The sequence below is a fragment of the Rhipicephalus microplus genome, chromosome 2, assembly GCF_043290135.1.
Source record: "Rhipicephalus microplus isolate Deutch F79 chromosome 2, USDA_Rmic, whole genome shotgun sequence".
Lineage (NCBI taxonomy): Eukaryota > Metazoa > Arthropoda > Arachnida > Ixodida > Ixodidae > Rhipicephalus > Rhipicephalus microplus.
Genome location: NC_134701.1, coordinates 280,752,830 through 280,767,863, shown reverse-complemented (window position 1 = coordinate 280,767,863; position 15,034 = coordinate 280,752,830). Strand labels below are relative to the sequence as shown.

Below are 15,034 nucleotides of genomic sequence, written 5' to 3'. Positions count from 1 at the left end.
TAGAGCATTGCTTGCTGGTTATGCGACAATGTCGTCGTCAACTACTGAGCAAGTCTATTAGTGCCGGCATATCAGTGGATGGTCTCAGAGGTGATGTGCTGTGTAATGTAGGTGTCATGGCCGCTTTAGGGTTGCCACTATGTGCCAGTTCCGTGCTTGTCTAAACCAGAAGTAGCAGCCAATACAGTAATAGCTAAAAAAAGAGGAAATGCTCAGGGTTATAGTGTGTGGAGACAGTAACTTTTTCGTGGCCCATCGCCACTTGCCTTTCTCCCAGGTAAGTTACAGTGCACTCGACGCAACAAAAGGAGAAATGAAGTGCTCATTGTGTTTGATAGCTCCACTGATACTTGACAGACAGATTTGAAATGAGGCAACACAGCTCATAAGCGATGTCATTCTCTGATAATTTCAGGAAGCGTTGCTGGGAACCTTTAAAGGTACACAAAAGATGACTCTTGGTAATGTCTATTGAGTTTGACATGAGGCATACTTGTGAAGAAGGGCTACTTGAGTTTTGATTCTTGTATCCCTTCAGGAAAACACAAAGTATGCTCTGAGATTGAAAAACCATGGCGCCAGGACAAACAATGGCGATGGTGGAGTGACTCAGGTGAAAGGACCCGATGGCACTACTTTCACCTTCAGCGACAGCTCCCTGAGTTTCAATGGCACCAACCACACCAGAGGGCAGATACCTCAGATACTCTACTACAGGTAACTTCTTTGAGTCGTCCAAGCTGCTAAATATAAGAGGTCATGGGTTCAATGAGAGAGCCTTAAATAAAAGTAAAGTGAAGCTGCACCAAATTGTTGGTCACTCAAAGGAAAAGTGTGTTAATAAAGAGGCACAACCAGTTCTTAGACAGGGCAAGCAGCACACAATTTCGTAAAAATGCATTCAACAACAAAAGTAACTTAAGTGGCATTTATGAACACAGATCAGGATTCTAAAAAGGCCTCTCTTGCTTACCAATGCAAAATCACCTAAAACGTTGGCATGCTAACACGACAGTGACCATAAGGAAGAACCAAAGATGATTATCTACTTGGTACACTTAGGAAAAGTGATTTACTAAAACATTCACTTAGTTGACTCATTTTGTAAATTCTTTGTTCAAGTAACAAAAAAACTGTACTATTGTAGTCGAGAATCCAAAAGTGTTATGCTCAATATATATTGTCGCGACGTGAAGACAGAGGTCGTATTTGAAGACGCTGAGAAAACAGCAGCGGGTCCGTCTTTTTATTAACCGTGCGCATCAAAGTGTTCCTCGTCTTTCTCGTTGCGTTTTGCATAAAAGCGTGCAGATGCGCGTATGCGCTGTCGCCTTCGTCTTTTTCGCGGTACGCACATGACATTTGCCTCCCTCCAAAAATGGCATCGTCCCGATGCGCAGCCACAGCGCTCTACTTATAATACGTACATATGCACCAGCACCCACAGGACAAACGAGAGTTAGCTGGACAAGTAGGGTTTCATCCGGATGACATGCACGATCTCGAGCGAGCGGTTTCGGCGACTGGAACTGCAATCGCTGTCGAGAATAACTTTGTAGTTGATATCGTTCAATCATCGGGTGACTCGATATGGGCCGAAGTATTGTCGTAATAGCTTCTCTGAAAGTCCGCGTCGAGTATTGGGATCCAGAGCCATACCTTGTTGCCTGGTTTGTAGGTTACCAATTTATGTCGTAGGTCGTATCGTTTCGCATCTTTGTGTTGCTGGTGACAAATACGCACACGGGCTAGCTGTCGGGCTTCTTTGGCGCGCTGACGAAATTCTTCAGCGTCAGCGTGAGTGTCGTCACACTCTTGCGGCAGCATAGCATCCAATGTTGTAGTGACTTCACGCCCGTGTATTAAACTAAACAGCGTCATTCCGGTAGTTTTCTGCTGGGCAGTATTATAGGCGAAGGTCACATAAGGCAAGATTTCGTCCCAGTTCTTGTGTTTTATGTTGACATACATGCAGAGCGTGTCTGCGAAGGTCTTGTTATGCCGGTCTGTTAGTCCATTCGTTTGTGGGTGGTACGCCGTTGTTTCCCGGTGAGCTGTACCGCTGAGCCTGAGAACTGACTTCGAAATTTCTGCCACGAACGCAGTTCCTCTAGCCGTGATGAAAACTGTTGGAGCACCGTGCCAAAGGACGACGTTTCCTATGAAGAAATGAGCCGCTTCGGCTGCTGTGGCCCTCGGCATGGCTTTAGTTTCTGCGTAGCGAGACAAGTTATCGGTGGCGATAATGATTCATCTGTTCCCTGTGGTAGAAGTTGGGAATGGGCCCTGGAAATCCATTCCGATTTGGGCGAATGGCTTTGCTGGTACTTGGACGGAATGTAATAAGCCTGCCGGGTGGCGCTTTGCGTCTTTGACAGTCGGCACATGTTCGGACGTAATGTTTCACAGCAGCAGGTAGGTTCGGCCAGTAGTAACTGTTCTGCAGATGGGACAAATGTTCGAGTGTAACCGATATTACAGGAGGTGACTTCGTCATGGCACGCTTCCAGAATTTCTTTTCACAGTGATGCAGGGACGACGAGCAAGTATGGGCAGCCGGTGGGAAAAAGTTTTTCTTGTATAGGACGTCGTTCCTTAAACTAAAAGATGGCACTCCTCTCGCAAAAACTCGCGGCATGTCTTCACGTCGTCCTTCTAAGAAGTCGATAAGCGGAAGCAGGTCGGGGTCACTGCGCTGCTCTTGTGAAATAGTGGCCGCGTTGATGACTCCCAAGAATGCGGCGTCCATAGACTCGTCATTAATAGCGGCAGGATCGACGGGTGACTGTGAGAGACAGTCTGCGGCGGTGTGCTTCTTCCCTGATTTATAAATAATGGTCATATCAAACTCTTGAAGCCGAAGGCTCCAGCGTGCTAAACGGCCGGATGGGTCTTTCAAATTAGTGAGCCAGCAAATCGAGTGGTGATCACTGACGACCTTGAATGAGCGGCTGTACGGTCCAAATTTGAGAACTGCCCAAACCACGGCGAGGCACTCTTTCTCGGTAGTCGAGTAGTTCTCTTCCGTGTGAGAGAGAGCTCTGCTGGCATAAGCTATCACTTTCTTGGAGTTATCTTGCCATTGTATCAGTACGGCGCCCAGGCCTACATTGCTTGCGTCGGTGTGAAGTGCTGTTGGCGCTTCCTGGTCAAAGTGCGCAAGAACCGGAGGTGTTTGGAGGCGTTGGCGTAATTCGTTGAATGCTGTTTGTTCCTTTTCACTCAAAGAAAGGGGACATCCTCTCGTGTGAGCCGCGTCAAAGGCGCTGCAATAGACGAAAAGTTGGCGATGAATTGCCGGTAATAAGCGCAGAGGCCTAAGAAACGTCTCACTGCTCTTTTGTCATGCGGTGCGGGAAACTTTGCGACAGCGTCGATTTTGCCCGGGTCAGGTCAAACACCTTCGTGGCTGACCACGTAGCCTAAGAAGCAAAGTTCGCTGAAACCGAAATGGCACTTCTCTGGTTTTAAAGTCAGGCCAGCCGAACGTATAGCTTGTAGAACTGTGAATAATCGAATTAGGTGTTCCTCGAATGTAGCTGAGAAGACGATAACGTCGTCTAGATAGACCAAGCATGTCTGCCACTTCAGTCCTGATAGCACAGTGTCCATTAAACGCTGAAAAGTGGCTGGCGCAGAGCATAACCCGAATGGAAGCACTAAAATTCATAAAGACCATCGGGCATCACAAAAGCAGTTTTCTCACGGTCTCTCTCGTCGACCTCTATTTGCCAATAGCCACTTCACAGGTCCATCGATGAGAAATAGCGTGCATGCCGCAGCCAATCAAGAGAGTCATCTATGCGTGGCATTGGGTAGACGTCTTTCTTCGTTACTTGGTTTAACTTGCGGTAATCTATACAGAAACGCAAGCTGCCGTCTTTCTTTTTAACCAATACCACGGGGGATGCCCAGGGACTTTTGGAAGGCTGTATTACGTCATCTTCGAGCATCTTCTGAACTTGCTTTTGGATCTCTTCACGTTCTTTCGGAGCCACGCGGTATGGGTTCTGACCGATCGGTCTCGTATTTTCTTCAACGATGATTCGGTGCTAGGTCAGTGGTGTTTGCTTGACTTTTGACATGCACAAAAACAATTTTTGAACTGGTGTATCAGCTCTAGTAGGCGCTGTTTATCCGAGGGTGACAGGGTAGAGGAAATGTTGACAGACAAAGGTGTCGAGGCTGTGACGCTCGCGTCGTCCAGTTGCAAAGCGAAGCAATCTCTGGCTTGGTCCATGTCGTCGTAGTAGGCAATCGCGGTGCCCTTCTGGATGTGACGACGCTCGTTGCTGAAGTTGGTGATGAGCACTTCTGCCCGCCCATCAATTAGTGCCAGAACGCCTCTCACTATTGAAACACCTTGTGTAAGCAATAGTGTATCTATTCGCTCCGCTATCACCTCATTATGGCACGGCCGTTCACATAACACCGACACAAGGCAGCAAGATCTCGGCAGGAGCTACATCATCATCATCATCATCAGCTACACGTAAACGTTGCAGTTGTTCTTCAGTGGTGGCGTCGACGTAAGGATGGGCGGAAAAGGTTCTGGAATGTTGATGACAGCACCGTACTCTCGCAGAAAATTCGTACCCAAAATCAACTCTTTGCAACAGTCCGGTAAAATGACAAAAGTAGCGACGAAGCTCGAATCATCGATTACGAGCCAAGCGGTGCATTTACCGGTTGGCGTCATTAGCTGTCCACCAGCACTCCTTATGCTCGGCCCACTCCACGGCGTCTTGACCTTCTTAAGGCGGTCGGCGAGTTCTTGTCTCATAATAGAGAAGTCAGCACCAGTGTCAACCAGTGCTGTTACGTAGTGTCCGTCTATAATAACGCTAAGGTCGGCACGTACAAATTCATTGGCAGTAGTACTCGTGGTTGTCGTCGTCACCGTCGTTACGTCGTCTTTGTGTAGTGGCAAGGGGGTCTTTTTGGCGTCTCGGCGATTGGCAACTTGCCCCCGGCGGTCGCTGCAGTTAGTTTCCCTGGCACGGGCTTGGGGAGCGGTTTCTGACGGCGTCAACGTATCTTTGGCGATTCGGGGAATTCTGACTTCGTGCAGGTGAGGAAGACTGCCAGCGACGACTTGGTGGAGACGCTTGGTTGGTCGGCAGGTGATCAGCACCATGGTCACGAGGGTCTTCAGAATAAAAGGAAGCGGGCCGAGAAAAGTTTCCAAACCGGGCTTCTCGATGACGGCGGTAGGGCGAGATGTGGCCTGGTTCGCCGCAGTGGAAACAAAGGGGTCGACGGTCGGCAGTGCGCCGCAAGTCGGTCCGACGTACTGGTGGTCGCCACACAGGTTCCCGCTGCCACTACGGCAAGGTAACCGGCTGTGGCTGAAAGGGTGCTTCTTCTGGAGCAGGCGGATGACGGCGGATGGCATCAGCATAGGTCAGTGGACGTGTTTCGGGTGGTGGCGTGGGTGATGGAAAGGCTTGCTGTAGTTCCTGGCGCACGATTTCTGCAACAGAAGCAACTGGAGGCTCGGTAGACGAAAGGCCGAGGGCCCGCAGCTCTTCCCGCAGGATTTGCCTAATCATTTGCCGTAAAGAGTTTTCGTAAACGGCAGCGTTTTGAGCGGCGGCGCCAACAGGCGTTTGGTCGAACAGGCGATCAAAGGGGCGGCACGTTGCCGGAGCGCCCGCTCAATGACAGTCACCTCTTTTACAAATTCATCCACTGTTGTTGGTGGATTTCGTACATAGCCGGCGAAAAGCGGTTCCTTAACTCCCCGCTTCAGGGGACGAACTTTCCTTGCCTCGGGCATGTCAGGGTCAGCGCGGCAAATAGACGAGCCATATCCTCAGCGAACAAGGCCACGCTTTCGTTCGGCTTTTGCACGCGGGCTTCAATCATTTGTTGTGCGAGATCCCGTCGGTCCGCACTCAGGAACGTCTCGAGAAGCTTTTGGCGGAAATTTTCCCAGGTTTGGAAAGTAGGCTCCCTGTTCTCTTACCATGTGCGAGCGCTATTTTCCATTGCGAAGTAGGCACGGCCAAGTTTTTCTTGCATGCTCCAACAATTCACCACAGCGGTCCGCTCGAACTGGTCGAGCCAGTCCTCGACATCTTCATACGGTTCTCCACGGAAGACTTCGGAAACACGAGGAGTCTCAAAAGTTACCTGGTAAGGATGAGTCGTCTGGGCCGGAGGAAGATTCGCAGACGTTGAAGGGGCCGCCATGTTGGTAACAGGAGATGCCGTCAAGCGTTCTGGACTTAAGCCTAGTAGGCGCCGGCTGAATCGCTGTACTGCAGTCGTAACAAGATGTTGAGGCTCCGGACTGGGTGTACGGTCCCGAACAACGCTTTCTTGCATCAGGTTGCAGACCTCAGCACCTCCACCAGTGTCGCGACGTGAAGACAGAGGTCGTATTTGAAGACGCTGAGAAAACAGCAGCGGGTCGGTCTTTTTATTAACCGCGCGCACCAGAGAGTTCCTCGTCTTTCTCGTTGTTGCGTTCTGCATAAAAGCAAGCAGATGCGCGTAGGCGCTGTCGCCTTCGTCTTTTTCGCGGTACGCACGTGACAATATGCTGCATGTAGTTTCAGTAAAAGGTTCATAGTTGTCGGCTGGAATGAGTGTTCACAGTGTAAAGACTCTAACTGGTTTGGTGATCACAGGGGCCATTTATGTTGGCTGACATATGTAGAGCTCCAGCGGCCTCTTTCTTGCACCTTTTTTTTTCCTTTCTTTCTGTTTTTTTTTTTTGCAGACATGTGCATTTCTTCTTATTTTTCTTGTGTCCAGGCTTTAGTAATTTATTCACATAAGTAATATGTTTTGAATAGTGCCTCCTATGCCCAGATGCACCTTCATTATTTGGGATCTCAAAATTATTGCATAATTGCTATTGATAGATCATTAAGTAAATCGAACTACAGTTGAACATCATTATCGTGAAATTTCTTCTTATGTGAAAATAACTGCCTTGTATTTTATATATTCATTATAAATGTTTATCTGGGGGGTTTTTTGTAAGTGTTCTATCTAAAACAGGGAGGAGACGGAACAGAAGAACGAGACGAAGCAAACAGCCAATAGGCGAGCTGAGGGAATTTTCAGATATGCTTTCAATGCATGAATAATTATAGCTAATGCAGCTCAACATAACCATTGACATGCATTGTTTTTAAAAGCTTGAGATGGCAGAGCAAGATGATATTAACAATTCTTTTTGTTAATGTCTTGAGTAGACGCTAGGTAGTATTGCAATTAGATGAGTCGTTCGGTGGTGATTTTTGGCGGGGGATTGGGGTAAGCCAAGTGCAAAACAGGCTGATTCGATTCTCCTAGCTCAAGATCTAACGTTTCAATCCGATTCATGTTGTCTGGAGACCATTTTGTATTCATATTATCGATAGAACAGGGCCTCCGCCTGTTCTATGCACATTCTATGGCTATTCTTACGTCTTGACAGTTCGAATAGCTTTGACCAATCCCGTGTGGCTTCCTCTCGTTCTTTCATTCAATTTCTCTCCCATTCTAGATAGAACACTTACAAAATAGCCCCCTGCTATGGGGTTAGTAAGGTTGAGATAACTTCTCATTCACTTTGTTATATTTGCTAATTTATTATAACTGTGTTTCTTATATGTTGAAATACACTTGTGCTACTTATAAGTGGTGCTTGTCTTTGTGCGATTTGTTGTACAATGACTCACTTTCTTTGTCCTGGCATAGCACACCTCATGACACAGAGAGCCAGCAAGCAATGCGTGACCTGATGGAACTGCAAGCTCGTCGCAATGTCCTCAACATCTGCGGCACTATTGTCAAGGCTAGTGCTCAGTTGCTGTCTGAAGCGGCTTCTGAACAAGGTGAGGAGCTTTGTGTCATTCACGAACCTTTTTCGAGCTTACTGGGATTCCTGAATGTTTTTGGCGTAAAACAAAGGAATTTCGCTTGCTGTATAGATTTGTTGATCACCCTCTCTGTCTCCCTTTTATCACCCTGAGTATCCTAATTTCGCAGACATAAACGTGCATACTGACAAGCTATATAGATTATTTTAACCTTTTGTTGATATGGGGCCATTTTTTGCTACTTATAGTTGTGCTTTTGCCTGTCTTCTTGCCTGCATTGCGTTCATGTCTTCGTTCATCTTCTCAATATAATTTTGATTTTTTTGTAGGCTTGTGCGAATAGTGATTTTGGTCAAATAATTTCGAATCGTATTTGAATATTTATATATGACATATAAAGAAAAATGGACATATTTATCATGGCCTAACTGACCTGCACAATATTTTTAAAGTATTGAAATGGGGCCTCTATGCAAATGTCATATTTTTTTGTTCAAAGAAAGTCAAAAGAACTTTGAGTACTAGCAGGATTTGACTTTCAGCAGGATGTGATTCATAACCCTTGAAATACGTAGCTAACTAACTTTTAAGCTTATTAAAATGAATTGATTTGAGAGTAATATTTTCATTTGAAGGGGCCGTGCAACATTTTTTCAAGTAGCCATAGAATGGATTCACTGAAAAGCTCATTTATTTATGAATTCACTGCCACAAATATTTTTAGAGTTCGTAAAACAGGTGCAAAGTTGCAAAATTTTCTCGCACGCAGCAAGCGCATTCTCTCAAAGCACTGAAAACTAAGCAGGTAGAGATGGAACTGGGAAAGAAAATACGTCACGCATGCTTTCTGTGCTTGTGGAGTCGTTTGTGCCGAGAGAAGAGAGCAATTTTTAGCTGACTTAGAGAATTTATTGTGAATTGCACCCCACGTGCTGCACTATAACTTAGCCTCCCAACCCACGTATTACATAGCGCTGTTAAAAAAATTCGGGACTATAACAGAGATAATTACGAAAGTATAAATGATGAATTGGAAGCTTTTTACGATCAGGTTTTTCTTCCATCTTTCCCGTACCGATCAGTCAACGAAAACTGGATTCTCTTCAAAAACAAAATCATTACTTTGGTTGATAAATATATTCCCCTAATTTCTATCTCTAACGACAATAAAAATCTCTGGTTTAACAAAACGCTTAAGTCTCATAGATCAAGGAAGAAGCGGCTCTACAAAATTTCAAAACGCACTTCGAGCCCTTCAGATTGGGAAAAGTACAAGGGTTCTTTGAAAGAGTACTGCTCTCTTGTAAGCAAAGCGAAATCTAAATATTTTACACACGATTTGCCTTCCATGTTAAATACTAATCCGAAAAAATTCTGGCAAGTAATTTCCCCTCACAATGCTACCACATCTGTCAGTATACAAGATGCTAACCATATGCCTCTATCAGGTGTGGATAGCGCTTCAGTGTTGAACTCATTTTTTTCATCTGTGTTCACGTGTGAAGATCATTCCAGAGTGCCCGAAGTTCCCGAGTTTGATTATACATTCATGGAACCTATTGCCGTCAGTACTGAAGAAATTGCAAATCTTATTGGAAAACTTAAATTATCAACTTCTTCAGGCATTGATAACATTAATTCTAAGGTGCTCAAAAACACGTCATTATGCTCAAGTAAAATCCTGTACCACATCTTCACGCAATCTTTATTAACAGGACAACTGCCGGCTGATAGGAAAATGGGTAAAGTAGTTCCCTTATTTAAAAGTGGCAATAGATACTCACCAGAAAATTATCGCCCCATATCACTAACATGCATTTGCTGCAAGATGCTTGAGCATATCATTTCTTCGCACATTTATTGTCATTTGGAAACCAATAACTTCTTTTTTGAGAATCAGCATGGATTTAGGCGAGGTTTCTCTTGCGACACCCAATTACTGGAATTTACCACTGATCTTCACTTCAATATAAATAATAATTTACAAACTGACTGCATTTTTCTAGATTTTTCTAAAGCATTCGACCGCGTACCTCATTCCTGTCTGACTTCAAAATTAACAGAACTTCGTTTTTATTCGCTAACCTTATCGTGGATCCGTAACTTTTTGTCTTTTCGAAAGCAGTTCACTCTGGTTAATACCTCTTCCTCTCCAATTTCCGATGTCACCTCCGGAGTGCCTCAGGGTAGCGTCTTGGGGCCACTACTTTTTTTAATCTACATTAATGATCTTCCAACTAATATTTCTTCGTCAATAGGGCTTTTTGCTGACGATTGCATTCTATACCGTTCTATAACTAGTACCGATGACCACCTTGCTCTCCAAAAAGACCTTAATCTCATTAACAACTGGTGTGGTGCATGGCAAATGACTTTAAATTTATCAAAATGTAATGTAATATCCTTTAGTCGAAAAAAATTAACTGTTGAATTTGATTACTCCATAAATAATTCCAACGTGTCACGGTCGTCTTCGTATAAGTACCTCGGCGTTCATTTCACTTCTAATCTTACTTGGGCGGCACATCTAACCTACATATCTGCAAACGCATCAAGAACACTGGGATACTTACGTCGAAACCTATGCAACGTGCCAAATAACGTTCGCAAACAAGCTTACTTGACCTTTGTTCGCCCACAGCTGGAATTTGCATCACCCATATGGTCCCCCTTCCAAGCCTATCTCATTAACCAGCTAGAAGCTGTGCAAAACAGGGCGGCACGGTTCATTTCACGTATTTACAGTCGCCCCTCGAGCATCACACAAATAAAACATGACCTTTCATTACAGCATCTAGACATACGGCGCACAGTTGCCCTCCTGTCTTAGCTTCATAAATATATTCACGCGTCCAGGCCACCACCCTTCCCATTAACGGCACCATTGTGCATGTCTAAACGACTTCACAATCAGCGAAGCATCGCACGCATCTTCGGAAAAACAAAATCATTCAATTCATCGGCTTTGCCTCGTGCCATAGCACTCTGGAATGACCTACCCGACGTCATTGTCAATGTAACTAATCATGAAAATTTTCACGAGCAATTAATGATACATCTATCTCAATAGCATTGTATAACCTCCTTGAATTCTGTTTTTGTTCTTTGTGCTTTTTTACGGCTGGGAAATTCTTGTTGTTGCTTGAAGCCCCTCTTTGTCATTTGTGCAACCACTGTTATTAGTTCCAATGTTATTACTTGCTTTTTATCTTTATTAGTTATTAGTTATTAGTTGCTTTGCTTTGTAGTTGCTTTGTATTGTGGCAGAAGTATCACCCACTAGCATTCTTTCCTATGTACCCCCATTACTCTATGCTTTGTAATAGAGCTTTGTAAGGTATTTTTAAATAAATAAATAAATTAAGTTTGCGTGTTCTCAGTAGCCTCAACTACCGATCGGCAGCGTTTTCTGACAATGCTCAAAAAGTGTAGCGGTGCCCCTTCAAATTTGAAGGGGGGCTTCGTGACAAAGTGTATCGTGGCAAAGTTTCCCGCCGCGGTGGTCTAGTGGCTATGGTACTCGGCTGCTTGCCCGCAGGTCGCGGGTTCAAATCCCGGCTGCGGCAGCTGCATTTCCGATGAAGGCGGAAATGTTGTAGGCCCGTGTGCTCAGATTTGGGTGCACGCTAAAGAACCCCAGGTGGTCGAAATTTCCGGAGCCCTCCACTACGGCGTCTCTCATAATCATATGGTGGTTTTGGGACGTTAAACCCCACATATCAATCAATCAATCAATCAATATTTTCTTTGGTTGGATGCTTTCACGGTTTAGCCTCTCTACACTGCAGAAAACCATCTTTACAGATGGTACATTTGGATTGATATTTCTCGCTACACTCGGAATAGGTGGTACACTTAAATTAATATGATTCGGTTCTTGTGAATACTTTGAAATTTTCAATGACTTAAATTCAAATCGAAGCAAATTCAAATACCTTATATTCACACAAGCTTATTCTTTGTTCCATGAATCAACACCAGCTTGCAGAGTTTTGCATTCTAACACCTAATAACTTCTTTTGCACACTGTTTGCAGATGATGAAGTGATCTATAAAATCGGGTCCTCACACCTGATGACGCAGTTGCTTCCATTGATACTTGCTCACCTTTGCCCAGTTGCCTCATCCGATTCACAAGTGAGTATTTCTGCAAGAGTACATCTACTTAGGACAGGTAGTAACCGCGGAGCCGAGCTACGAGATTGAAGTAACTAGAAGAATAAGAATGGGATGAAGCACATTCGACAAGCATTCTCAAATCATGAATTGTAGATTGCCACTAGCTCTCAAAAAGAAAGTATGCACAGTTGCATCTTACCGGTACTTACTTACGAAGCACAAACCTGGAGCATTATAAAATGGTTTACCTTAAGGATGATGTAGCGGGCAATGGAAAGGAAAATTATAGGTGCAACCATAAGGGACAAGACGAGAGCAGAGTGTATCAGGGAACAAACCGGGGTTAAGGACATTATCATAGTCGAATTTAAGGAGAAGAAATGGTCATGGGCAGGGCACGTAGCGTGATGGCTAGATAACAGCTGTTCATTAAGGATAACAGACTGGATCCGAGATAAGGCAAGTAGATGAAGGGGAGAGAGAAGGTTGAGTGGGTAGATGAGATTAGGAAGTTTGCTTGTATTAAGTGGCAGCAGCAAGCACAGGGCTGAGTTAACTGGTGGAACATGGAAGAGGCCTTCGTCCTGCAGTGAGCATAGTCAGGTTGATGATGATGATGATGATTTGTGCATAAGTACACTTATGGAATGTGTGTAGCTAGGCTTGTGCAAATAGTAAATTTTTGGTTCTAAGTGAAGGCAAAGCAAATAGTAATTATGTCAAATAATTTTGAATAGAAATCAAACATTATACATAACATGTTATGAGGAAAATTGACCATATTTTTCATAACAAAACTAACCTACTCAATATTTTTTTTAAATTGAAACCAGGCATGTATGAAGTTCGAATTTCGGTTCAAAAGAAATGGAAGTAACTTTAAATAGCAGCAGGATTTGACTTTGAGTAGAATGCAAATGATAACCTGCATTTACCTAATGTTTTAAATTTTGCCATACTTGGAGCATATAAACTGGAATAAGATGCTTTGGATATTGATAAATCGAGGTGAAGTGTTAGTTCTGATTTTAAATGTTCATTTAAAGCCCTGCCGCAGTGGCTTAGTGGCTAAGGTACTCTGCTGCTGACCCGCAGGTCGCGGGATCGAATCCCGGCTACCGAGGCTGCATTTTTTAGGCAAAAATGCTGTAGGGCTGTGAGCTCATATTTGGGTGCACGTTAAAGAACCCCAGGTGGTCGAAATTTCCGGAGCCCTCTGCTACAGCATCTCTCATAATCGTATGGTGGCTTTGGGATGTTAAGCCTCACATATCAATCATCAAATCAGTGTTCATTTAAAGGGACACTAAAGGCAGCTGTCAAGTTGACGTTGATTGTTGAAATGACTGTCCAGAATCCAGAAACTTATAGTGTTACTCTTATTGCAAGGAAGTGCTTATTTTGAAATAAAATAAGATTTTAGGGGTCCTCATCGGGTTAGCGCACTTCAAATTACGTTCCCAAGTGGAATGTCTCATGTCACTGTTGTCGTGCACAAGATCGCCTGGCTTTACTGTGGGGCCACTGACGCTTGTAGCAGCACAAGAAAAGCAGCGGGAGCCACAGCAGCAATAACGGCAATTTAACGATTTCCTGCCATTCGCTTCGAGATGGCAGACGTGCCTGGTTAAACTGGGCCCTGCTGGATGGCACGGCTTGTCTTGCTTAGCCAGGTGAAAATTGAACTTTTGAACCATTCTCTCATTGTAACGTCTCAGTTTTTTTTCATTAATCAAACAGAAACAAACAAGCCGCATTTTATACGTCTCTTGATGCATGGAAGTTTCTTTATTTAGTGCAGCTAGTTTGATTTCTAGTGATTAATTGCAGATGGTACCTCTCACGTCATCCGGATTTATCATATTGCGAGCGTCCTATCATACCACATGTGCTCCCATGCATTTACCTTAATTTCTCGGTAAGGAGGGCACTGCTCTTGATAATATTGTTGTTTAAAACGTTGTCATACATTGAACTTTCACTCTGACGTAAATTGTTATTTGACTTTACAATTAAGCATTTTATGAACCATCGTCTGGTGAGGGAACATAATTGTGCAATAAACTCACACTCGCTAAGGTGATGGCCCATATTGAATTCCGTGTCTGCTCCAGCCCTACAAAATGTATGCAAGGACTGCAGAGGGTGAGAATGGACCTGTTAATGAACGGTTACCCTAATCAACTTCTCAGGATTCAGGAGCGTAATGTAGCTAGGCCATGCCATGAAACGGCAAAATAAAAAGAAAGGGCAAAGCGTGCAGTGATTTCTTATGTAGCGGAAACAAGCGAGGCGCTCGCAAGAATTTCGCAAGATAGCAAGAGGCTATGGTGTTAAAGTACCCCACCTGCCTACTGGAAAACTCCGACAACAGCTTGTTCACGCAAAGGATTTTTTGAAGCGCACTGATTTTCCGGGAGTCATCTACAGGATACCATGCGGGGGATGTGACGTGTCATGCATCGGCACGAGTGGAAATTTCAAACGCTGTTTGAAACAACACCAAAATGACGTCGCCAAGGGCCACACAACTGTGAATGCCTTGGCGGAACACCACAAAGAAACTGGCCACAGTATTGACTGTGATGCATCAGACATTATTGCAATGAAAAGACATTTCTCTGCCCGCCTTCTATTAGAATCATTTTACATTCAGTTGATTAACCGCACGATAAACAGGACGAACAGGAATCTACCGGAGATATACACCCGCACGCTGTGCCACCTGACCTATAAATAGCCGCATGCCCATGCTGACATTTTCTTTGTGATCATGGGACCCGTACGGGGTCCGAAACGTCAATGCTGGTTTACTTTCATTTTTACCTTGGCGAGTGTAAGTTTAATGCTCAATTATTTGACTTTACTGTCCCTATAACCTTGAAGTGCAACTTCGCAGCAGCGGGAATATTTCTTGAACAGGTGCATTAAAGTATAGCATCTCTTCACTGCAGTGGAACCATCTTTACAGGGAGTTGCGTGCGGAATAATGTATATCTATTTGTTCATTTCAAACACTTCAAAATTTACAATAATTTAAATTTGAATTGACGTAAATGTGAATAATGATATTTACTCGAATATTTGCACCAGCCTAG

General features: G+C 44.3%; 1 protein-coding gene across 2 annotated transcripts in view; it reads left to right on the top strand.

Moving 5' to 3' along the window:
* hiw (MYC binding protein highwire) overlaps positions 1-15,034 on the top strand; it is a 169,108-nt gene that overhangs the window by 65,789 nt on the left and 88,285 nt on the right. For both annotated transcript variants that reach the window (XM_075882117.1, XM_075882116.1), the window contains exons 37-39: positions 539-717; positions 7,696-7,832; positions 11,854-11,954. In XM_075882117.1, coding sequence (XP_075738232.1) covers positions 539-717; positions 7,696-7,832; positions 11,854-11,954 — 417 coding nt within the window. The remainder of the gene's footprint in view (positions 1-538; positions 718-7,695; positions 7,833-11,853; positions 11,955-15,034) is intronic.